Raw genomic sequence first — 24,560 nt, forward strand, 5'->3', positions numbered from 1 at the left:
AATGAAAAAATATATCAGACCCATTTAATAAAAATGTCACATTGTAAAGAAGAGTAAAATAAAAAAGCTGTCCTTGATTAATATTTGGCTTTGGACCACATTATAAACTGAATGGCAATATGTGTAGATTTTTTAATTATAGCTAAAAAAATTATTCTTTAAAATAGCACATTAACTAGCTTGAAAAAATTTGTTTACATATCTCAAAGTTGATATCCATTAGAAATCTTACATCAATAAAACTGAATCTGATAGGATTTTCCTGGTATTAGGACTAAGTTTATTGGTATTCAATATTTTCATCAATGATCTGGAAGTAAATATAAAATTGCAGTTGATAAAATGTGTGGAATCCATGAAGAGTGCCAGACTGGAAGCCTGGGGGATGAGCTGGAGAAGGTAATGCCACAGACATTAAGGCACATTCTCCTCTCCTTGCATCCCCTTCGACTGAGAGAATGTAAGTTGGTCAGCCTATTTATTTAAAACAGAAATCCAAAACCTAACATCCGAAGAACTGTCATCTTCAGAAAAGACAAAGATAATTTCTGTTTAACGAGAGCAATGTGGGCAATGGCTGTAGCTGAAGAAAGACACATTTAAACCAGAGATAGGGCACAGATTTTTAACTGCATTCACCATTAAAGGAATAGATGCATCAATTATAAAACATACCTCAAAATACTAATGAGGTTATTATTCTTCACTACATAAGGACAGGAAGGTAACAATATTGTCCCATTTAACTTCTCAGGTGTTCTTACACTGCCTTTTTATAAGTTAGAATGCTGGCCAGCAACCAAATAGATGGCAAAGCAGGGAAGGAAATCTTTCAAAATGTTTCTTGCTTTCCATTATACCTACAAGGTTGTTAACTACCTTTGCCCAAAGGAAGTCTTCCATGACTCAGCAAACATGAGCACAGCTGTCAATAGAAAATGTCTAGGATTTTGAAAGCTCATGTGCATTGATTGTATCAGATTAGAAAAAAGAGATAATGACCTATGGTACAGAGAAAGTTATCAGGAACTTGTTACTGACACATGAAGTGTAAAGTAATTCCAGGCAATTCTGGTCAAATAACAACATACAAAGTAATTTGCAGCCAGCTGTTTCCTGGCCTCTCTCCTTGGCTCAGTACTCAAGTTCCCATGGTTTCTGGGGAAGCACCTAGCTGGGGCTGTTTTCAATGGTATCTGCAGATTAGGCAGAATTTGCTTCTTTAAATCCTGTACTTGAGAAAATACTTTATTATTGAGCACAAAGTATGAGCTGGAATGTTTATTTTTATATCTGAGGAAACAAAAAAGTTTTCAAATACAGAAATATTTTTTAAAGGTTATCTATAGTATAAGTTGTTAGGTATAATGACTTGTTAACTTAAAAATAATTTCTCACAGTTGATGAAATAGATACTGGTTTTAAATCTCTAATATATTTTAAAATTGCACAATATGATTTTTTTCTTTAGTCTTCTGTGAAATTGTATTGTCTGCCTTTTCCAGCCTTTAATCAGTAACACCCTGCTGGTGCTGTTGGCCTCTTTTGTGGAGGAGATCAAACTGGGATTCTCTCCAGAAATGTAACTCCTTAACCTTTACAGAATTCCTTAACTGGCTAGAGGGCAATTCGTCGTGTTCTCGCTTTACAGAGCTGAAAGAGCTGCCTCTGCTGCCCTGCAGAATGATGAGTGCAATCAGGCCACATCCAACCTCAAAAGAATTCAGAAAAGTAACTTGTTAGTGACTTTATGTTCTGTTTCAGGGGTGCAAAAGAACGTCCTGGACTTGCTCTCTCAAGCCATTCCTCAATATTTAGGATGAAATCTGATTCTTCTTGAAAGCTCTATCTTCTAGTCAGTTGCTGAACTACTCTTTAAAAATCTGCATACATTCCAAAATTTTATTTATTATGGAACTGGTGCAATATAAATGACAAAGTTTTATTTGAAAGGCCTTAAAGCTGAGAATCCAATTCTCCAAGTTTAGAATGTGTTTTTAGTTACATGATCAGCTGCTGTTTTCAGAGCTCTTTAACTATTCCTCTCTGTTCTGAATATCCATTTTCAGGGACATAAAGAAAACTGGATACTTTAACCAGTAAATATCCAACAGCATGCACAGCACCACTATGGGGTACTTGTCAAAAAGGTGCCAGAGCTACTGAGATCCATGAGCTTTGAAGTGTTTGCATATTATATTATTTTTTATAAGCATTTTTAAAACAATGTCTACATGTAATACATGCAGAAATATTCTAAATATTTCAAATAACACTCCAGAAAAAAAAAGAGGGGTATTTTAGAGTTCACTATGAGATGGAAACTAGTGCATAATCTAAACAATATGATTGCACCTTGCCCTTCCAGCGATCTCCAGTAAATCCATAGCCTGACCTCATCGGTTACCAATCAGAAAACATAATGCTAAGCTACAATATGATTTTATGGCATACCTTGTCACTGATTTATTATAATAATGAGGGTCTGCTATGCATCTTGACATAACTGGGCATTAATAAAAGTAGAGTTGCATTAGCTCTGCCTTTATAGATGTTTCTGGAATGCATCGGTATTATTTTGGCATGCTGGTTTAAATTGAAGAGATGTGCTCTGCTGTGTTGCAGTTGAATTTTTTCTTCATATAAACCACTTGTGCTTGAGAGAGCTCCAACTAAACATAAGTTCTAGTGGTTTGTGCAGCAGGTACCAGATATTACAAAGAGTTTTAAGCTAGAGTATGCTCCAAATTAAGAGAATATTTCCTTTTTCCCTGTATATATCATGGCAGTCTCCTTCAACACGGCCTGGAGTTTTCACATTGCTTTCCTGTTTGGCAGTACACTGATCTGGTTTCTCTTCCTAATAATCTTCCTGATGATTCCCAGTCTTCTTTCTCATTAAACTACTGAATATTAACAGACAGTAACACAGTTGTTCTATGCACATTAAAGATGCACAAATGATTTACAGATTCCAACACTTAAAACTCTCTCTCTCTCATTAAAGGAAATGAGGCTTTTTTCTTAATCATTTAAAAATGTAACTGCACCTGCATAAAGTACACTGTGACTTTAATGTTCTGCTCGATGTGCATGTTTTCCTGTTGAAGTCAAAGGTGTTGTAATCAGGTTAGACAGCAGCAACAGTCAATAAAAAGTCCTTTAATTCATTTTGGCCAAGTTCTGGTTGTGCACCTGACTCTTCAACCTGCCTGCAAATACTTGTTCCATGTTTTACCTGATCTGTGCCAGGAATGTGCTGGAAACTGAGACAGAGTGTGCCAGGGAGAGTAGATAGTAGATATTAAAGTTTATGTTGTTTGGAACCTGAAAGTTGCAGATTAATGTATGGATTGCTGTGGCAAGTTCACCACCAAAGAAGCTGAAATAATTTTCTGACTAGCCATAGATAGAAAAAAATTATTCTATGATTTGCCACTACCTGGAATGGATGACAAGTAGGCACAGATGAACTGTGCAAGTTCTTAACTACAGCTGATTACGAACAGAAAAAATATTTGAGAGGTAAAGAAAACAAGCTTTAAAAATGAATACAGTGCCAAAACACAAGGTATTTCTGGTGCAGAAGGTGCAGACGCTGTACTTGAGTTCCTGAAGACCTCTCATTTAGTAACTTTCATCTCATCAAGGATGGGCTTTAGCTGATCTGCCAGCACCTAAATTCCCTGTCATAACAGCTGCTACCAAACAGCAGAATCCATGGCATTTGACACTGAACAGAAACACTGTCAAATCTTAGAGTGCCATTGTTCTGGTGAAAACTAGAGCCAGTGGCCACTCCAGCAGTTTTTCATAGCAAGAAAGAAAGCAATTCACAAAAGCCTGAACTGTCAAACACAAGTCTGATGCTGCTCCACTGGAAAACACTAGGGGACTTCTGGTCCTCATTTTGTAAGCTTCCACTGCAGCTTTTCTGTAATTTCCAAACATTTCCGTGTGACCTCAAGCCTCACAGATTTTTATTGACAACTTGTGAAGAATGCAATAAGATGTCTGTTATTTTTGTAAGCCCCAGGGCTTATGACAGGTAGAGAGAGTCCATTTGATGTTTTCCCTTGCTGAAAGTTGTTCCTTATTCCTGTTGTTAGCAAATAAATATACAATATACTATAACCTTGCCACCAGTGTTCTCAGAGGTGATCACATTTCAGTTCTTGTTTATCTTGAATTACCAGACTTTTTGAAAGTGAACTTGAAACACTAATCCAGTGATGAAAAAAACTTCATTTCCCTTTCTTTATCCCTGAAAAACATACTTTTTTGAAAGGATCCTCTGTATTGTAGTCATAGTGCAAAATTCAGATCCTCAAGTAATGTATTTCCTATTTGTGAAAGCATGACTTTAGTCACCATTACTTTATCTGCAAATCAAATGCTACATTCTACAAAATGTAGAATCCACAAAAATCTGTGGATTTTGCACAAAAGCTTTAATCAAAAGAGAAGTGTTGTCTGCTTGTTGTCCTATTGCAGAACTTCCTAGGATTCCTCCCTATGTGTCCTCATTCTCTAATGGCAATATGCCTCTGCTGAGACTGGTTTAAAGTCATGGGAGGCAAGTTTCAGAGGAGTTGGCTTTCTGATTTTCTGATAGCCCTGATAATGACATCAGTGTCTGTAAGTATTCTAGTTCTCCATCTCCTGTGATTTTTCCAAACAAGAAAACTCGGTTAGGAAAATGAGTAATGTCTTTTTCTTCATATGAAATTTACAACATTCCTACAAACAGCTCAGTTGTGACAGATGCTGTTAAATAGCTACATGGGCTGGGTAAGTTACCAATATGCAAAACAACTAAGGAAAAACATCCAGGCTTTATCATTTTTGGTTAAATAATAAAGCCTGTGACAGTGCACAGCTCTGTGCAGGTTTGCCAAGCAGATGGGAATCAGGGAAGCAGGAGGAGGCTGCCTTTCATTGCACCACTTTGGATCATTCCCTCGCCTCCAACACTGGGGCACTATTTGCACTTTCCAAAAAAACCAAACCAAAGCAAAGCAAAATAAACAAACAAAAAAACACCAAAAAACAACAACAAAAACTAAACCAAAACAAAAACAAACAAAAAACCCAAAACAAAGCAAACCAACCAAAAAAAATTCCTAGAAAAACCCACAAAACCAAAAGACAAAACAAAACAAAAAAAGAAACCAAGAAAAATCCAAAAACCACCAAAAAACCAAACACAAACCTCTTTGAAGTCTGACACATGCAGACACAAACAGGCATCTAAAGCAGCTAAAGAGATAAGGGAGACTAAGAAACTTTTCTCCTCAAAGGAAGACATTCCTCTGTGCATCCCATATGAGCAATTCTGTCTCAAGAACTCTTTGCGTCCTTGGAATTCTTCCTGCACTCCTATTTCCGGGAAGAACAATCAGTGACATTTTATAGGGGACAGAAGCTTGAATTTTTGGCAGCAGAATCAAAGAACAGTCTTGCAAATTCTACTCCCATCACTGACTTCCAAACTATTCCCAAAATCTCCCCTTTGTACATTCTGTCTGTACTTTTCTTCTCTTTATAAAAACACATGTGCAGCTTTGAACTCACTTAAAACTGAGCCTAGTGAAATTATCAGTATTTCTGTTAAATTTCAAACAGAATTTGTACAGTGCATACGGGGAAAAAAATATTCTACTTTTCAGACCAGAGATGGCTTGGAATACGTAACTCTGCCAGCTGCCAGTCACAAGTTACACAATTCTATTTGCAGAAATGGATGTACTTAACATAGTTTTGCTTCCATTTTCAGAGAAATCCATGTGCAGCTTCACATTAGATTGGTTTTGATGGTGGGTGCTGAGTGTGCTTGCTGACCAAAGCAAACACTGTATTTGTCATTTAAGTGCCACAAGTTTTTCTGCAGTCTGCAAATGGTCTCCACAGCTTTTTCCATCACGTTAGGGAGCTTTTATTAGTTAATCTGAGTTATTTATTAGTTAAGTGAGAAGACTGCTGTTACAGTAGAGCACTGCGGAGTTACCACACGGATGAGCACAGAACTTGCAATGCCCTCTAGTGTTTCTTGCCTGGAAATTAAAATGTATAGGGAAATTTCGTTAGCAAGCTTGGCTAGTTGTGCTCCCAAGTCCCTCCGTGGATACTGAAAACAAACCCATTGTAAATACAGCCACACCACAAAACAGAGATCCTCGATAAGATGGAAGGCAAAGAAATAGCTGGAACTGCGGAGAGCAGTTTGATTAGAAGTGAGTTATGTCAGAGACAGGGAGAGCACCCCATCCTAAACCACTCCACGATGGCCCTGAATTTTATGTGTGTACACAGTGAGAAACAGTCCCGATGCTGGAAGACAACAATCAAGCCAAGACATGACACAATGTATTTACAAAGTTCTCCCCCAAAACGGCAGAAATTATAAAAGCTACACTAACATCAGGATTTTGTCATCTACCTAGCAACTATCTAAGAAATAACAATTATTTTTGGAGCAGTGGCTGCTTTGATTTGACATGCAGCACAGCAGCAGAAATGTATCATTACAGCACTGCACCCAAGCTAAACAGCTTTGATCGTTCTTTTATGTCCAAGCAACTCCCTCATACAGTATCACCCTTGTTCTGCAAGTTTCTGGTTTGGTAGTTGACATCACCCTCCTGCTGTGTGCACTCAGGAAGATATGTCCCTCATATCTCTTACTCCTAGTCAGCAATTTCTCTGTGTAAGTACTTAGTTCTTCTTCATTTATCTGAAGAAAGTTCCATTTTTAGTTGGTTTTCGTACTTCAGACACTTCAAAATAGAACAGAATAAAAGTTCCAAGACAATGTTGTGACAAACTCCCAAGCTATCCCCTAGTCATTTGTGAGAGTTTACCTAGTTATTGCTTAGTTTATTTTATGAACACACTGATGTTTATTCCAGGAATGTGTTGGCTTCATAATTTTTTTACTTCACAAGAAATGATGTGCAAATAATTTTTTTAAAATAGCATCAGCAAAACAGTGACACACAAAGTGGTGTTTGTGGGACAAAGTGATCATAATGTTACCATCAGTCGCTGAGGAGGAATGAGTGGGGAACTTTTTTTTTGCAGATATAAATATTTAATGCTTAGAAATTTAATTCTTAGAGATTCATCCTCAGGCATTTAACTTCCCATTGATTTTGACAGGTCTTGTGCAGTTGAAGTCCTTTCAGGATATAGGGTTAGGGTTAGCATAACCTCAATTATGCTTTTATTTCCGAGCACCACGAGGACGTCCAGAAATAATTAGAAGCAAAGCAAAAGAGTGGTGAAGTTCACTTTTAGCTGTAGTTTCTCATCATCCTCAAATCTAAACCAGCTGAAGAAAAGCCTAGAAATCATATTTTAATCAATGACTCTTTACACATATCCAGAATGTTTAAGCTATAAGAGGAACTATTTTAGAAGTCCCTAAAAACTAGTAAATAATGGATAAAGATTTTGGGGCGGGGGCCGGGGGGTGTGGAAAGGTCTATAAGAAAAGAAGCCAAGGCATTAAAAATAGAAATAGTGATAAGTTTATTTCTTTATCTGACCTCAGATTGATATTGTGAAAGCCAGTGGTTTATATGTACAGCAATAAACTCAAATTAAGAGATTGGAAATGACCGTAAAAACTTTGATCAGCACCAGGTGGTGCTATTTTGCTTTTTTTAAAATCTTGTAACAGTAAAATATTTACATTTTTAAAGAATAACCTCTGATGAAAGCTAAATGAGTGAGAAGAGTATCTATTTTCTCATGCTGTAGGTCAGTTGTGATTGCTTTTGCTGTTATGCATTTATATATTTAAGAGGCAAAGGATTCCCAGCACACCTGATAGGAAAATTTTAGAAGTCTTTAGCCTTCAAAATAATCCTACTTCTCTCACGATTAAACTAGCTTTATAAATTGTTTAATTCATAAAAATTCCACATATGCATCTCTCAGATTCTCACACAAAAATAGAAAATTCATATTAAACCAAAAGTGCTGTTTTGTGATGTGGCACATCTAAAGTACATGTATTTGTAAATTTTTTAATTACAGACAGGCAGTTCCAAAGCAATGCACCAAAGTCTGTGCCTCCAGAAACTCAGACAAGTCCAGAAGCTGGGGCTAAGAGGGAGAGAGAGCCTTGAAATCAATCCTAGAAAATAAATCTAGGGTCAAAGATCAAGGATTTTTTTTTTTTAGCATGTTTGCCACATATTATACATTGCCCAGATGTCTGTATAAAACACAAGTTGCCCCTTTTTATGGTTCTCACAAGACCACATGACCACAAACTGTATGTATAGACAAGTTTACAAGAACTTTATCAGCTTCAGATTAACAAAATCTAATTCTGTTTTATCAGTCTTTGCAATATATCAGACGTAATAATTTTTAGGGTGGCTTTTTCAGTTAGGTTTAGGTTTCTCATTGGTACAAAAACTGTCTTAGAGGAAGTAATAAGAATCCAGCAAGTCCTTTTAAAGGCCATGAAGTAGCCACGTGTTGCCAACCTATCCCCACTGTTCTGCAAAACAAAGAGTCTTTGGAGAACTGAAAGATTGATATGAAATGAGTGACATCATCCTATGCTGCTCTTCATCTTATCACTTACTCCTAAGATTAATGGCTTCCTCACAGACTATAAATTTGTATTTCCAGGGTTCCTGTACTGCTGACTTCACCAGTTTGCCAAAAGCATTGCCTTTGTGGCTGCTTTTGAAGAGACCCCAGAGCCGTAGGAGATTTGTTTGACAAATAAACGGGGCTTTCTCTCTTGCTGCTGGAAGGCTGGACTGAAGGCAGACCCTGGAATGCACAGAATGCTTAGTGCCCCTGCACTCTGAGAAGAAGAGATCATTAAACTCAGCATAGCAGAGCTGCTCCTTCTGCTCTCTGCAGTGCAGTGCTGGTGTAACACAAGGAAGGTAACAGGACAGCTTGGGGAACCCAGCTGTCTCCACACAGACACAAAAGAAGGAGCTATTCTTTAAGTGATGCACTAACACCAAAATCTCTGCATGCTTGGGTTTTTTCATATGCAATTAGCCTCAATTAGAATAAAAGAAAATCCAGAGGTGGATATCCATATTTGATTGTGTCAGAAGTGAAAACTAGAGTTTTCACTTTCCTCTGACTCTTAGAATCTTCACAGCTGTTTGTAGACAAGAGACAGAGCCTGGAAACATCTCCTTGGAAAAATACCCACCCATCCCACTCCTCAGTCTTTTAAACATGACAACAGACAGGCAGCAGCAGCCTGAGGATTCATCTTCAGGTAAGGGACAACCTACCCTGTTGTCCAAGAACAACAATACCCACTCCACAGAAGTGCCATCACTATCCACTGTTAATCAGCAGAAGATCAAGTCATACCAGAAGTAAGCCCCTACCAATCTGAGGAACGTTGACACTGAATGGCAGAACAGGAAAGTAACCTTGTACCCTAACAACCATTTGCCATGGCCCTTGCTTTGGGAACTGAAAACAGTAAGGTACAGTGTCCCTTAGTCATAGGTATGATCAAACAGAAAAAACAAGAAGGATTTTTTTCCTTCAGTTGAAGGAATGAAGTCTCTCCCAAAACATTCCAACTCTCCCCATGTGCCAATACCTCATGACTCGTGACATAAATGGCACGTCATACATATGAAATAATAAGCTGATTTCCACCTTGTGCAGTCCATAAATGCTGATTAATCTTTGATCCCTGGGCATGCTAAAACCCACCAGGCAAGTCAAGGAGATCAAAAGTATTCAAATACAGGAAAAGTAGCTTTACTACCCCTTTTAGTCTTTTCCAAAATTTCTGACCTTGTCAGCATAGGAAATAGCTGCATAATCTATTAGAGCCTAACATCTGCTGGAGAAAAAAACACAGTATAATTTCAGAAAGAGGAGTATGTCATAAACACAGCATCATAATATTTTGTTGGTTTTTTTTTCCTTTTACATCAGCAAGACCAGAATTGTTCTGTAACAAAGCAGACGGGTTTTCATACGGCAGTTCAGCTGGCAGCAAAAGTGCCACAAACAGAAGGGGAACCCAGGCATGCTATAGTTATTTTGTAGGCAGGGTGTCTCTTAAAACTCTCTGTTGTTGTCATTTCTGTGTGTTTCAACTGGTTGGATTTCCTCCTTCCCCAATCCCTAGTGGTTTCATTTTCTCAGCATTGCAGAATTTTATAATCTTTCTCCAACTGTACATATTTCATTGGATTCAGGACAATGTTCTGTAGTACCATGTTCTCATTCATGTACAAATACATGAGCTGACAAACTTCAAATGGAATAGTGACCTTCTTTTTTTCATGGCCTAAAACCTTGCAGAAAATACAATGAAATTGCACTTTGTATTTTAGTGAAACTTCAATCTATAAAACTCAATAAAGTAATTCCTGTAAATGTCAAAGGCTGGGGTATCTGCAGAAATTGTTACAGGATTAATGCTAGCTCACACCCCTGTCTTTTAACTTTAGAAACTTATGTGCAACTAAGGTAATGTAAATATATTCAGGAAAAAATACAGGTCTCTGAAAGTATCCACTGTATAACTTTTGACTTTCTGCTCCTCTTTCATTTTCCAGTTGCATCACCCATAAGTATTGAGTCTAGGTACACTAAATGTGGTAGAAGTTGTAACTCATAATTAGGAAAACATTCTATTTGATTTTAAAATTAGTAATTTGGCCTGCTTATCAGCAGTGTGGTGCTTCAGGAGCTGCCATTTCATAAGCTACCCAAAATCTAAGTCACCTTCTCTCATTTTGGCACAGTTTGAGGGTCTCTATACTTATATTTACATGTTCCAGTTTTGCTGAGTTGGAAGCAATTCTAATAAAGAACTTCACAATCAATTTTAAACCCATGTAACAGTAAAATACTACTAGCAGATGATATTACCATAAATTCAGCATTAGGTCAGTAGTTTAAGAAGCACACAAAAAATGGTCGCCCAGTGAGAAGGAACCCAGGGAAAAAGAAAAGCTCACAAGGATCTTGGAAAGGCCTTCTGGACACACAGGGTGACTTTGATGGTAATGCTTGGGGGTTTTGCTATTTTCTACCATCAAATTCCAGGCCCAGCTGTGGGGTTTGTGTCCTAAGTGAACTGGGAAAACACACCCCTGTTGTGTACAAATTAAACATCTCTGCTCCCTCAGGGCATAAAAATGGTACAAAGGGTGAAAAAAAAATACAGCCAAGTCTCTGCAGCCTTTTGCTCTGCTGCTGTTGCATAATGTTATTCTGAAAACCACACTGTACTGGCCCAATGGGAACCTAGCAGGCCAGATAAGCTGCCCAAGTTCCAGATCTACATGACATTCTAGCCTAAAATGTACAGCCTCAGTATGCATATGTAGGACTCTTGCCTCTCATTTGCTTGAGGAAAATACAGTGCTCTGGTTCCTAATCATGCTGCTGTCATATGATCAGCTGCCAAAAGCTGATTACATCAAAGAGGAAGTACACATATTTTTTGATTGATCAGTGCTACCTTAAGCATCCTCAGCCAATCTTTGCCTTTTTAAAATTTTTATTCAGCTTGTAGACAAGAGTGAACAAATTGCTTAAAATGACCTGTCTTGTCTCTCCCCCACATTTTCAGGGCTCGTTTACCATAGCAGACACACTGGGAAGAAAAGTAGCTATAGCTGTGAACAGGAGGAAAAATTCTCACCTTGTCATCTGATCTGCACCTCCAGGAACCTTTCTACATGAAATATTGTAAGCTTCAGATCACACACTGCTCACTGATGCAGTCACCTAGAAATACAGATGGTGCCTGAGTGTTTTTCCAAGGCAATGGTGACATAACCACCACAAATTTTCCATCAGCTTCCTGAAATCAAGATGTGGGCATTGCAAAAAGCTCTTTGCTCAGTGCCCACTGTGGAAGCTTTATGCTGATTTTGATACTGTACATATCAAACTCCTCCAGTCACTGCTACTTAGACACAAAATTCTGGTGTACCTTCAGCTTCCCTGGCACCTTGGTGTCAAAAATCATGACAAAGGTTTTATGGTCATAATTGTTACTCATGCTGCTGTTGCTCACCTCAATGGATGATGGTGGTTCCACATCTTTTACAGGAGTAGGATTCAGAGGGGATTGTCCTTCTCTTAAAATTTCATGATGGTATCAAAGAAAAAAAGAAAACAAAATTTTAAGAAAAGGAAAAATGTTAAGACACCTAAATATTCGAGTTACACTACTTGGTGAGAATCCTAGCCACAGACTCACTGTAATTCTGCACTCACCCTCTCCAAATTGAGCTGTTGCCACCATCTACTCAAGCCAAAATCTTCAAAAAGGCTGAAACTTTTGCTCCATGTAGTGGCCACCATCCCACAGAGTTGGGTGCTAAAATATTCAGTGGTTTCCAGTTTGCTATCTATTGTGTATCATGCCAGTGGTCCTCCTCTTATGGTCTTTCTGGGAGACTATTGCATTGCTGTGCTGCTATAATTACCTCAGGCACAATGTCTGAGGGAAACTAAAGCTGGTGCTTTTAATAACAGATTTCAAGACTTTATTAGCTGTTGATCTTATGTCACCCTTCGGAGAGAACCTGAAGGAGAGGACCACGTCTTGAAAAATTCTCATCATTAGAGAAAACTGATCTCATAAAAGGGAGCAGAGAAAATAAATTATCGCAGTTCATGGGTAAGAAATAAAAACGGTGAAGATATGGGTCACACTGCTTTTATACATCCATATCGCTCTTCATTCAATATACTGCATCAGAATTTTGCAGATAGGAACCCAGTAAGGAGTCCTGTGATCATCTGGAGCGCCCTGTAACTATTGTTTTGTGAAAGAGGGAACCAAAGACCGGATTGGATTTTGTGGGATTGGCAATTATTCATATTATTACTTAAGGAAAGAGGATCAACTGGGCAATGCATTATCTTTGCCAGCAGGAAAATACATGGGGGAAAACTATTGTCTCACATAGCGGGAGCTCTGGGGGAAAGAAAAAAATAAATAAAATCTACGGCTGCAGATAGGAAAGACTTGGGGAAAAAGATAGGAAAAACTTGGGTTTTCACGGTTTGCAAGTGCCTGAGAGAAACACCACCGTGTAAGAGCGCAATCCCTGCAAGACCAGCCGCGCTCTCCCCGGCTGCGCAGGGCGCGCTTCCCCCGCGCCCCGCGGCGCGGCGCCGCTGGGCCCCGGGAGCGGGCGGGCGGGCGAGCGGGCGGGCAACGCGGCGGGGACGGGCGGGCTGAGGGGCTGAAGGGCTCCCACCTGCCCGCGGCCGCCCGCAGTCCCGGTGCCGCGGGCCGGGCGATGTTCGGGGCGGGCAGGTACAGCATCCCGCGGCCCGTCACCAGGAACCTGGAGGACCTGGACTCGGTGCAGAGCGTCCTGCTGCACAGGTCAGTGGCGGGGACGGGGAGCGGCCGCTGCGGCGGGGGGCGGCTGCCCGAGATCGCTTCCCGACATCGGGAGGCTCCGGCGGCCCTGGGAGACGCGGGGCAGGAGCCGGCGGGCGGAGGCACAGCGGAGCCGCCGGCTCCCCGGCGAGCTCCCCTTTCGCCGTGGCGGCAGGAAGGGCGAGGGGCCGCGTCCTGCCGCCCGGGCAGGGGGCGGCGGGAGCCGGGGCTGCCCCGGTGTGCATGGCAAGGGAAGGGAAGGGGCGGCTGCCGGCGGGTTTCCTCCCCTCCTTCCTGGAGAAGGGGAGGGCGTGCAGGTGAGGGAAGCTACGGCGCTACGCCTGGGACTCCTGCATGTGCAGAGAAACGTGCTGAGACACCGTGATACGAATTGATGCTGTTGCATCCATGCCATAAGTGTTTTGAACCCTTCTTTAAGGGGAGGGAAAAATGTATTGTAACTCGCACAGATCCAAGAGGGATGGGAAAAAATTCTTCAGTGGATGTACAGGAGGCACACTGTACGAGAAGCAGCGGCTTTTCCTCCTGCATTTACCATCCCTAATGTGCGATTTTCCACCGTATCCCCCCACAAAGACATCTCGACAATAAAATCTTGCCCAACAGGCCCGTGCTTGACTTTGAAAGTCACCCTTAATGGCTTTTTCCATGCGCTAGCTGAGAGCCGCAGAAACTTTACAAAGAAAAACGCATCCCATTCAGCAGAATCCAAGAGAAGCTCATCTCCAGTTCTGTTAAGTGTCCGCTTCCTGTTTCTCAGCCACGCTGGTTAATTTCCAGCTGCACAGAAAAAGCACACGGGCACTTCCAGTGCCAGCTCCAAGCAGCTCTTGCTATGGAAACTAACAAGTGATTAACTCCAGCTCGAGGCGTCAGACGAACAGCCGTGTGAAATCCATTCCTGTGAGCACTGGGGAGGAAAACACAGAGCACAGCAAGGAGGGCGCGCTGGAATCAGCCTGCTCCGGCATGGCACTCTGAGGCTGCTTTATGCACAGTAAATGTGCTCACATGCAGACAGACCCTCTGAAACCCTGCCCATGGACTTTCAGTGACTTCACAGAAAATTTCAGAGCCGGATTAAAACATGCTGCCCCACGGTATTGCTTATATTAATATATTCTAAGTGGAATAAGGCTACTCATGCTTGAAACATTTGCATGTTGCCTGACTGCAAATAATAGTTTTCTTTCATGCCTGACATGCCTGCTATGCATAGCAGGTGATCCTGAAAAAAAGCATTTAAAAGATTTAAGGTGAAGTAAAAGCAGTAGAACATAAATGGAAAATTACAGCTGCTTTTCATTCTAGAGAGAACTCTTAACTCTGTAAGAGTGTTGTTCAAAAGGATGAGATGGGTTGTGCTGCTCTTCCCAGATTCTTCACGGCTGTCTTCCTGTTGGTTTTGTGTTCTTCTAAAATACCTTCTGTGATCAGAGTTGATACAGAAAGCATACGAAGTCAGAAAGAAGAGTCTATTTTATTTATTGAGGACTGGAGAGTTTGCTCACAAAATTTCTGTTCCTTTGGTCCCAGAGGTAGCCTTCATCCTCCGTGGATGTTTATATGTAAATATCCCAATTACACTGACAGCCCAGGGTCACTCTTCAATTCATGCTGCTTTGCTGTGGATGGTCTCTACGCAGTCCTGTCAGAGAAGTTGTGAACAGAAGGTTCTGTAACCACAGTCTTAAACGGTTTTATGGAAACCTTGTAATCAAAAAATCTTAACTATTAAGGAATCCTTGTGAAATATGTGTTTTGTCCTTTAAGAAAGACTTTACAGGGCAGGGGCAAGTTGTGTTGTTGTCATTATTCTTTAAAAAAGAGGGAATTATTTCTGACATATTTTGCTCATGCTGTGCACTGGAGAAATTTAAAAAAATAGGAATCAATAGATGAAATATAATGTCACTCATATTTTTTGTTACGTTTTTCTTTCAGTAAAACAGGTGTTAACAAGAAATAGAACTGATAAACAAAGATGAAACAATTTTCCTCTTAGTTTTATCTGCTTATAACGTATCATGTTTTATCTGCAGTGTATCATTTACGTCTGTCCAGTTGTTGGTAGGGCCTTCCTGGAAATATTAACTGATCTGAAAACAAGCAGAAAGGAAAAAATGAAACAATAACAAGTCACTTAGGGCCTTCTTGCCTCTTTATTACTAATGAAGAGCTGAAATTTGAAGTATGGAACCACTGTGTCCTATACCCTGTCTTCTTTTAACTTCAGTCGACTTCTGAATGGATCAAGGCAGACTGTTATTTTTAAAGCACAGCAGCTTTTGAAACAGGTTAAGCCAAAAGAAGGTAACAAGAAACTCTTGTTCAGGAAATAAATTTCCACACATGGATTTAGTTCTTTGCAGGAACAGCTAATCAGAACAACCTTCAGGCTTTAATTATCCACTCCTAAGTGCTCATTAACCAGTTGTCCAGTGAGGGTGAGCAGTGCTATTGATACCAGTGATGCCCCCTGGCAGAGTTTCCCCATCTGCATGTTAAAAACAGCAATTTAGCATAGAAGGCTCATGGATTCCTTAGTGAGGAGCATCAGCCCCAGCTACTTGGACTAAGTGTAAAGTGTCTGCCAGAAGACAAATTATTTCAAATCTCTTCCTAATATTTATGCCCAAGAAATGAGAGGCTTTCCTCTCAAGAGGGATTGTGTGGGAAAATCTGTGTCTTCACTAAAATAAGATCCTGCTGTGTGAGATACATGCTGCAATCTTCAATTGTTCTCACAGCAGCAAAAATTCCACATTCATTTCAGCAAAGCATTTAGGTGGCTCCCAGCTACTCCTCTCTGAGGACCAAAGCCTTCCATCATCCTTCCATTCATAATATGCTACTCCTATAAAATAGCAAGTGGTGTAAGACCACTGCCTCCTTGAGAGAGAGCCTGTATTTCTCACTTAGTGAACAAACAACTGGAACCAATTAACCAGCTCTTGAACTCAGTGAAATTTAACTAACGCAGGACCATCTGGCATTGACTATCACTTCTCCACAGAAACACTTCACTGTGGTGCTCGGTGTATTAAAAGTGCTTGCAAATGTAAGCATAATTAGGAAGGGCGGGACAGTGTATCTCACCTACTTCTAAATGAAACCACAGTAGAACAAACTTTTTCTCTTTAGATAGGAAATGGTTCTATCTCCCCCCCTGGATAGGTTTGTATTCTGTGCAACAGTAATTTATCTGTAAAATCAGGTCTTGTACAGGGACTTCAGAATGGCCACAGTTTTTAACATAGGTATTTTTACTCCAGTTGAAGCCTTAATCACATGGATGTGAGTCCAAAACATTTCTGTCTGTTAATTCACTTTAAATCACACTTACTAATAAACTCTTCCCTAAAGCAGTTTCAAGTACAGGAATTTCATACCAGGATTCTGTCACCCCTACATAGTGTTCCAGCGCTATAAAACCTCACTGCTGAAGCTGTGCAAATATCCCACTGAGCAGAGATTAAATCCAGCGCATTAAACATGCTCCAGCAATTACTCTCCATCCCTTTCCCCACTCACCATGTGTGTCCTGATGGGTTTACTGACACAGCTACACAGCAAGTTGTCTGCAGGGCTGCCATAGGTCTTGTTTTTCATGGATACGAATAATTTAAATCCTGAAAACCGAGTAGGGGTTTAGGGGTTTTTTTGTCTCTCCCTTGACTGAGCGTGATTTTACACGTGTAGACTGCATAGGCTGTTTTAAGGTACTTCTTCGGGTCTGTCACATCCTTGCTTCTCCTGAGCCACACCACTCTCCTGACAAACCTAAGGAGAAGCTACTTTAATTTCTCACAGCTCATTAAATTTACATAATAGCACATAAAATAAAGCACAGAGGCATGCCATTGCTTACCAGTTGACCCGAGAATCACTTTTTACCTCGTCTTTGCCCCTCCGGATCAGTGTTTGGTTACAATGCTCTGAGCCTCACCGCAGGACTCTCGAGTTTCACTAACGGTGTCTTTTATGGGACTGGTACTGGGACCGTGGAATCAGACAACTAAATAAATCAGGTTCTGCACTATGTGTTCCTGCTAAGCCACAGAAGGACGTTCGGGGGCCGGGCTAGGCTGGGCACAGGGAAATGCCCATTGCAGAGCGCGCTTTGCCCCCAGCGCGGCGGGGCCGCGCCGCAGCCGCTCGCGGCCGGGCCCTCGCGCTTCCCGCCGTCTCCATGGCGCGCGGGGCCCCGGCCAATGGGAGGGCTCGGCGCGCGTCACGTGCGCCGCCGGGCGCGCGGCTGTCATGGCGTCCGCGGGGCCTGGCGGGAGCGGCGCTGCTGACGGGATGGAGCCGGGCAGCGGAGAAGGCGCTGAGCCCGCGGGCACCGGCAGCGAGAGCGGCTCCTGCGGCTCCTCCGGCTCCTGCGGCTCCTCGCTGTCTGCGAGCTCCGAGTAAGGGCGGGGCCGGGAAGGGCGAGCCGCGGTGGCTCGCGGTGGCCGGGGGCTTCCCCGGCGTCGCGCCGCTCCTGCGCAGCGCAGGCCGCCGGGAGGCGGTGGGAGCCCCTCGGCGCTGTGGATGCCGCGGTGCGGGGCTGGCTGTGGGAGCAGTGAACGGTGGGAGCTTCCTGACAGAGTCTCTCTGCAGAGCCCTGACGGTAACGCGGCGTGGGTTCAGTTGCGGGCAGTCCTTGCACTGAGTCCTGTATCCCAGCTGGACACGAGCTGGGAAGCAGAGCGGAAGGAGGGACTTGGCACATGCTTTAGCAAGAAAGGTGTAGTCTTCCTCTTTTAGTGTCCTGTCTTTTGGGAAATACTACGACAGAGGATAATTCTGTAATACTAATACGTAATTTTAAAGTGATAAATGTAACCTCCAGGGTTTAAACATATGTACATGTTATTTTAATTTGGGTGAAATTAAAACTTACTAAACTTACAAAATTTACTTGGTTCCGTGCATTAAAAGAACTCTACTTGACACTTAAAATGTGTGTTTCAGGGTCTAATCAATGACATTTCATTCGGCATGTTCTTTTCATCGTGCCATGCAGTGGAGGACAAAAAGTATTCAAATGGGAGAATTTAGAAGTGTGTTCAAGTGTACTTTAGTTTGTAGTAGCCCTGTAACTCTGGCTCAGGGACAAAGCTGTTGTAAATACATCTACCTTACTTTATTCCTGTATTTATAAGCCAGAAGACAACTGTAGCATTTCAGCTTGAAGCCATGTGTTTTTGTATTTTGTGTGTTTGGGATTTTTCCTTTTCCAAGTCTTTCATCTAAAATGCCTTTTTAGTGGCATTCTTTATATACATTCAGGGAATAAAGCTGTCTTCCACAATTTCCGGCACATAACACATGTCTAATACTTGTAATAATATGTGTAATACTTTCAATAATTTATCTGTATAACAATTTATCCAGCAGAACTTGGATCCTTTCTTTCTAATATATCTTTCTTCCATAAATGGAAAATTTCAATCAGCCCAGTTTTTCAGACATTTGTTCCAAAGTGGAAATACCTGTGTGGGATCAGTGAAACTACTCTTAGGGAAGTGCAGGCCTTCAGGTTTTTTAGCTCCCTTGACTGAAGCTTCCAGTCCTAGAGGCAAGTTGAGGTTATTGTGTAAGCACTTGTTTCAACACAGGGGAAAAGAGATAAAAATGAGATTTTTCTTTCTTCTTTTCTTTTTTTCTTTCCTTTCTTGGTTTAAATCTATTGTGATGCTACAGCATTAGGGGGAAAAAAGCCTCTCATCCTAGGTGCAGACTTATTGGTTCAGACTTTGCTTTTCCAGATATCTGTATGGCTCTTTATTGGGAAAGTGAGAGTTTCTTTACACTACAGTTCCTTCTTGACTTCTCTCTGGTGTTGCTCTGTTTGGGTAACCAGAGTAAACACATGCCCACACCATTTTTTTTTTCCCTTGGTCCATATTGTTCTAATAAAAACAGACAACAAAGCTGGAGAACATGAGTGTATGAACTGACATCCAGGCTGAAATTTTGACATCTACCCCAGAGAAGAAGCAGCTTTTCCAAAAATCATGGCCTCTTTTAAAGAGGGAATAAAAATGGTATCATACATCACAGGAGTTTCTGCTAATTCAGATGTTGTTTCTTTGTGAATTTCTTGTGTTTTCTTTTTTGTTTGGGTTTTTTGGGGGCGGGGGGAGAGTACTGGTGTTGGTTGGCTTGGGGGCTTGAGGGGGTGGGGTTGTTTGATTTTTTTTTGGTTTTGCCTGATTTTGCTCACATATGCCAAAATGTAGTACCCCTTAAAAAATAAACCAAGGAAAAACTGTTGTCATGTTATTTCTTGCCTACCACCTTCTGAGAGATGTTGGATCAGATAATGTGTGGCCTTGACAGCCTTTAGGTTTTGTTAGCATTCTGATACTTTCTTGAGTAAGAACTCAAGATTCTGAGTAAGACTTGGCAGAAATTGCACACTTGGGTTTATCCCTGACCATCAGGTATAGCCAGATTATCACAAGTGGTGGTTCTTCTTTTAAACTATCTGTTTGGGAAAAAAAGCTAATAAATGCAGAGGAGGTAGGTGATGCTTCTTCCTGTCTGCAACATCCATAGAGTAGCTGGGCCTCCAGAAAGAGAGTAATGCCAGTGTTCTCTGTATTGTTGGGCCAGCCAGATCCTCTCATTGAGCCTTGAAGGTGCTCTGGTGCAGTGTCTTTTTATAATGTTCTCTGTTCAGCTAAACTTTGAAGCTTTATCATTTATCTGTGTTTTCAATGTAGTGTTCTATTTGAATTATTTAGTGCTAGCTTTAAACAAAATCAGCGCTCTTTATTCAGTAAAATTACTTCTAGTGTAAAATGTATGAATGCGTGTTAACTTTAAACAATTATAGTAATTATGATTTAAATCTCCATTCTTGTTTTTCCTTTTATGATTTTTATGAAACAGCAAGGCCTTTGTCATCTAGTCAGGAAGAATTAATTGGTCTTGTCTGTTCCTGAAAATCTTCCATACAGAACATCCCAGATAATTGAACCTCTGAGTACTCTTCTTACTTTGGCCATTATTGGTCCTCATCCATCTGAAGTAACATTCTAAACTTCACCTTGAGGTTCATTTGGTCTGTTGCCTCTCAGCAGGCATTTTTTGGTTGTTTTTTTTTTTCTCAGCCAAAAGAGTATGATTCGTCCAGTCTCCTTCCCTTTAAAATGTGTTTGTAGGCTACTTAGTATTTGTCTCTTTGCTCTGGCTATGTTCCAGTTATTACATCTTTCTTAAAACTTATTACCCAAAACTGGACATAGCTAACACATCAGCGTTGCCAAATTAGGACAAAGAATTTTTTGCACTGTGCTGATGATGCTTCTGTTAACACATCCTGGAGCTGCTTTGCAGCAGTGTCTTGCTCTTGCCTTTGGGTGATCCACTCCAGCTGCCAGATCTGTTTCAATAGCAGTGGTGCCTCTTTACATTTTTAGTGTGTATTTCTGCCTGGAAGCTGGCATGTGCTATGTGGAACTTGGCGTTTAAAAACTGTTACCTAGATTTCATCTTAGATTATTTGGGGTATTTTTTTAATGTTAAATTTAAGTGATTTTTAGATGTTAATCTTCTCTTTCCAAAGGGCTGACACTACAATCTGTCTTCCCATAGCATTGCAGAATATCCTGAGTTAGAAGGGGCCCACAAGGATAAACAAGTCTGTCTCCAGGCTCTGCACAGGACCACCTCAAAAATCGTGCTGTGATTATATTACAAATGCATAAGGGAAAAAATAATGGGAGAGAACAAATAGGATGTAATTTTTTCTCTTAAGGGAAAGTCCCATTGTGCACATGAATGTAATTACTAATTAAAAGTTTCATGTGAAAGAAATGTTGTTTGTTTTCTGAAAAGAGACTACTGCTTTTTGCAGTGGATATTTTCCTCTAAGGCATTTGAAGAAGCTATTTTAACATATGAGAGGGATGTTTTTCCTTGCCATATCCATCATTTATCTAAAACAAGTTCTAACCTTCATGGCAGACTTAAAGCAGCTGAGCTTTCAATGTTCAGGAGGCAACTATTTTTTTTCCTTTTTTTTTTTAATTTAACCTTTGCGCTCTGTCCCCTCCCTACTTAAAATAATCAGATGTCACTTGCACAGTGATCTTGCTTATCAGAGCTCACTGATCATTCTTCTTTCTTTTCCAGTGACCTTGAGCCTGAATGGTTGGATAGTGTGCAGAAAAATGGGGAATTATTTTATTTAGAACTAAGTGAAAGCGAAGAAGAAATTCTGCTTCAGAACAGCTGTCCAGAAATGCCAGCAGTGAATCACGTCAGGTTTCGTGAAAATGAAGCTGAAATTATTCAAGAGGGATCACGAAAGGAAAGAAAGTATGAACTGAAGAAATGGACCAAAATGCTAAAAAAGAAGAGTCTTTTACCAAAGCGTTCTGGTAAGAAAGGCAGTGGAAGCTGCAGTGTGCACCCCACTGGTCCTACTTCCATATTGAAACACCAGTCTGCTCAGAAGATGGGTGTCACTGTTCAGCCAAAGTACAAAGATGTGTCTGTTTATGTAAATCCCAGAAAACTCTACAGTGCTGGGGAAGAAGAGCAGCAGAGGCTGCTGGAGGCCTTAGTAGGGATTGTCCATCAGTCTTCATGGAGCAGCAGAAGAGTAGAAAAACAAGGCAGGAGGGATAAAGCCACCAGAGGAGTCAGTGAAGAGAAGCTTGTGGTACATGGCTTGGTGCCAGGTAGTTCTGCAATGAAAACAGGTCAAATCCTGATTGGTAAGTAACTGAAGGAATAGTTAACTTCTACACTCTTCTTTAGCATGAAGATTTATGGGGTTTTTGCTGTTAGAGGCAGCTGACTTGAATATTCCTGAGACATAAGCAATTACATCAGTTCTCGAGGGATTATTTTAAATCCGTGTCATTGCATCTGATGTTTTGTTGCCTAGTCAGTTTTACTGCATTATTGGTTTTAAGAACGTGTGGCGTAACCTAGAAGGTGTTAATACAGTAAGGAGATGACCATGCCTTAGTGTTCAGAGACTGAGCAGCTTGGAGCAAGAAATACCCCCCCACCACCTTTAATTTAGGATTTTAACTGAGGATTTGCTCAGTAGATAAGGTGGGACTGGAGAAAACGTGTAGTCTGCCAGATACTCTATTTAGATTTTGTTCTTTTCCACAGCATCCCCCTTAGATAAAAAGCTTTACTATATATATGCTTTAAATTGATTTAGTGCCATAAAAATGAGGAAAAAAAATACCGAGTAAGATCCATTCATATGCTACAAACTTTCTGCACAGCCTTGTTTGGTTATTTTTCTGTTTAGCCTAACAGCAGCTTCCTCAGTAGTTTAGATTTTGGGAGGCTCCAAATCCATCGCAGGGCTGCAGTTTGGGGAGGCAGTGAGCCAGTACAGCCTTTGTGTTGGTTTGGCTGCTTGGACACTTCCATGAGCTGATGAAACAACCTGGCAGGAAACTAACCCAGAAGAGAAATTGGCTGTCTAGTATTTTGCTGGTGTAGTAAGTTAAACTTGGGTCATAGAAGGTCTGACAAGCACCCAAATGTGAATAATGGAGGGAATGAACTGCTGTGAGGGGCAATGAGGGAGCAGAAATACTCCCACTCCCAACATGGAGGCCACCAAAAACTTGGCACTCACAGACATCAACTTCAGAGACAGTAAATGTGAGACAACCAGGCCACATCTGTAAAGGGTGAAAGATTACATAATTATCCTTGAAGCTGGTTGCTCACAGAGTGGGAGAGCAAAGATGTGATGTTGGTTAGGAGATCATTAAAAATCTTAATGCTATAGTAGCTCAAATCCCACAAAGTCAGCATGAGTGCTTTTGAAATTCCAGTGTTGTGTATGTAACAAGGCACATCGTGCTTTGACTGGCTGATTGTTCCAGCACGTGTTTTTGGTAGAGATGCTAAAGAATACTCCAGAGGGAAAATTGGACAACTTTCAAATTTTACCAGCAAGAACTGATTAGTCAGGAAGTGGGGGATGTCGGCTGAGAGGGAGGAGAGAGCGAGTTTCAACTTGATCTGCTTAATGGTATTAAATCTCATTAGTGTACAAGTGGGTGTTTGTAACCTGTAAGTTAATTTTGGGACACAGATTTGTATATAAGAGTTTTGTGAGAGCAGGTGTGAAGTCAGAACAGCGTAGGCAAGTACCAGATCCAGGAGATCAAGCTGACCTAACCAGAGATAGAATTTCATCTGCTGCACTTAATGCTTCCCAGAGCTAGTGAGGACAAAAACTCTGGGGGTTTTTTGTTTGTTTCAAAGAGAAGAGCATTTAGCTTGATCTAAGAAGAGTCTTGCACTTTAATATGTCCTAGGCTATCATCAACCCTTGCCTTGTTTTTTTGCACATTGAAACTGAAATAGTTTTAAGCATACTGGGGTTATTCAACTCTTAAATGGGAAAATGAGCTGTATTCAGTGCCAACAGTGGAAAATATATAATTTTCATGTAAAAATACTTTCAAATTATATATCTATAGTGAAGCTGAGTACTGTGGAATTTTTACGTGGTGTCTAGAAATAGAGATGCTTTGCATAAATTAGATGTTCAGATTTCAGTGTTGTCTGCATAAAGAATATACAGGAAAAAATTCCTGTTCTTGTCAAAAATCTGTCTGGTTTACTGGTTCTGTACAGCACATCACAGAATGGCATAGCTATGTTGTACACCCAAAGCCTGGTTTAGAAGCAAATAGATAGCTCCTCAGATCTTCCCAGGAGCTGGAAACAAAGTTCAAGAATAGTAACAATAGAACTTTGCCTTTCAGTTCTTCTTGATAAAAGTAGGTTTTTGGAGTCCTGTTGAGAATTGTGGAACAGCCAGTGAAGGACATTTTTGTGGTCAGTCTAAAACTGAAGAATTAGTGCAAAAGTGAGCAGCTTCTTAAGCCATCACAAATGAGGAATACCTGATCAGCACAGCACGATGCCTGCTGGCTGCTCTGGCTATAACTTTGTTCATCTTCATTGACCTGTATGCGCATGAACATTAACCTGTTTTTGTTTGGCTCTATAATATTTCAGTGGCCTTCAGTGGTCCAGACCAGCTTGGTAGTAGTCTTTTGTGAGGCAAATCCAAACTATATTTTCCTTTAAAAAGACCTGCTTTAAAATGACATCTGGTTGTCTTCCTGGTAAGCAGTTTGCAGCACTCATTTTGACTCACAAAGTGGTTTATGCTTCAACATTT

The 24,560-nt window shown here is 40.8% G+C and overlaps 1 protein-coding gene and 1 long non-coding RNA gene across 5 annotated transcripts in view; one reads left to right on the top strand and one right to left on the bottom strand.

Annotated features, from left to right (window-relative positions):
- Positions 1-13,212: 13,212 nt before the first annotated feature.
- The window catches only part of INTU (inturned planar cell polarity protein), a 39,491-nt gene continuing 28,143 nt past the window's right edge, over positions 13,213-24,560 (top strand). For 3 of the 4 annotated variants that reach the window (XM_069012640.1, XM_069012641.1, XM_069012643.1), the window contains exons 1-2: positions 17,646-17,799; positions 21,518-22,104. In XM_069012640.1, coding sequence (XP_068868741.1) covers positions 17,651-17,799; positions 21,518-22,104 — 736 coding nt within the window. In that variant the 5' untranslated portion in view covers positions 17,646-17,650. Of the gene's footprint in view, positions 13,370-17,645; positions 17,800-21,517; positions 22,105-24,560 lie in introns of those variants that run through there. The other variant, XM_069012642.1, reaches the window with a different exon arrangement.
- On the bottom strand, positions 13,383-17,529 carry LOC138109373 (uncharacterized). The gene is made up of 3 exons (XR_011150439.1): positions 17,259-17,529; positions 16,922-17,170; positions 13,383-15,486 (listed from the first exon to the last, which is right to left on the bottom strand). It is a non-coding gene; the product is annotated as an uncharacterized lncRNA (long non-coding RNA).

Source organism: Aphelocoma coerulescens, chromosome 4 (genome assembly GCF_041296385.1).
Source record: "Aphelocoma coerulescens isolate FSJ_1873_10779 chromosome 4, UR_Acoe_1.0, whole genome shotgun sequence".
NCBI lineage: Eukaryota > Metazoa > Chordata > Aves > Passeriformes > Corvidae > Aphelocoma > Aphelocoma coerulescens.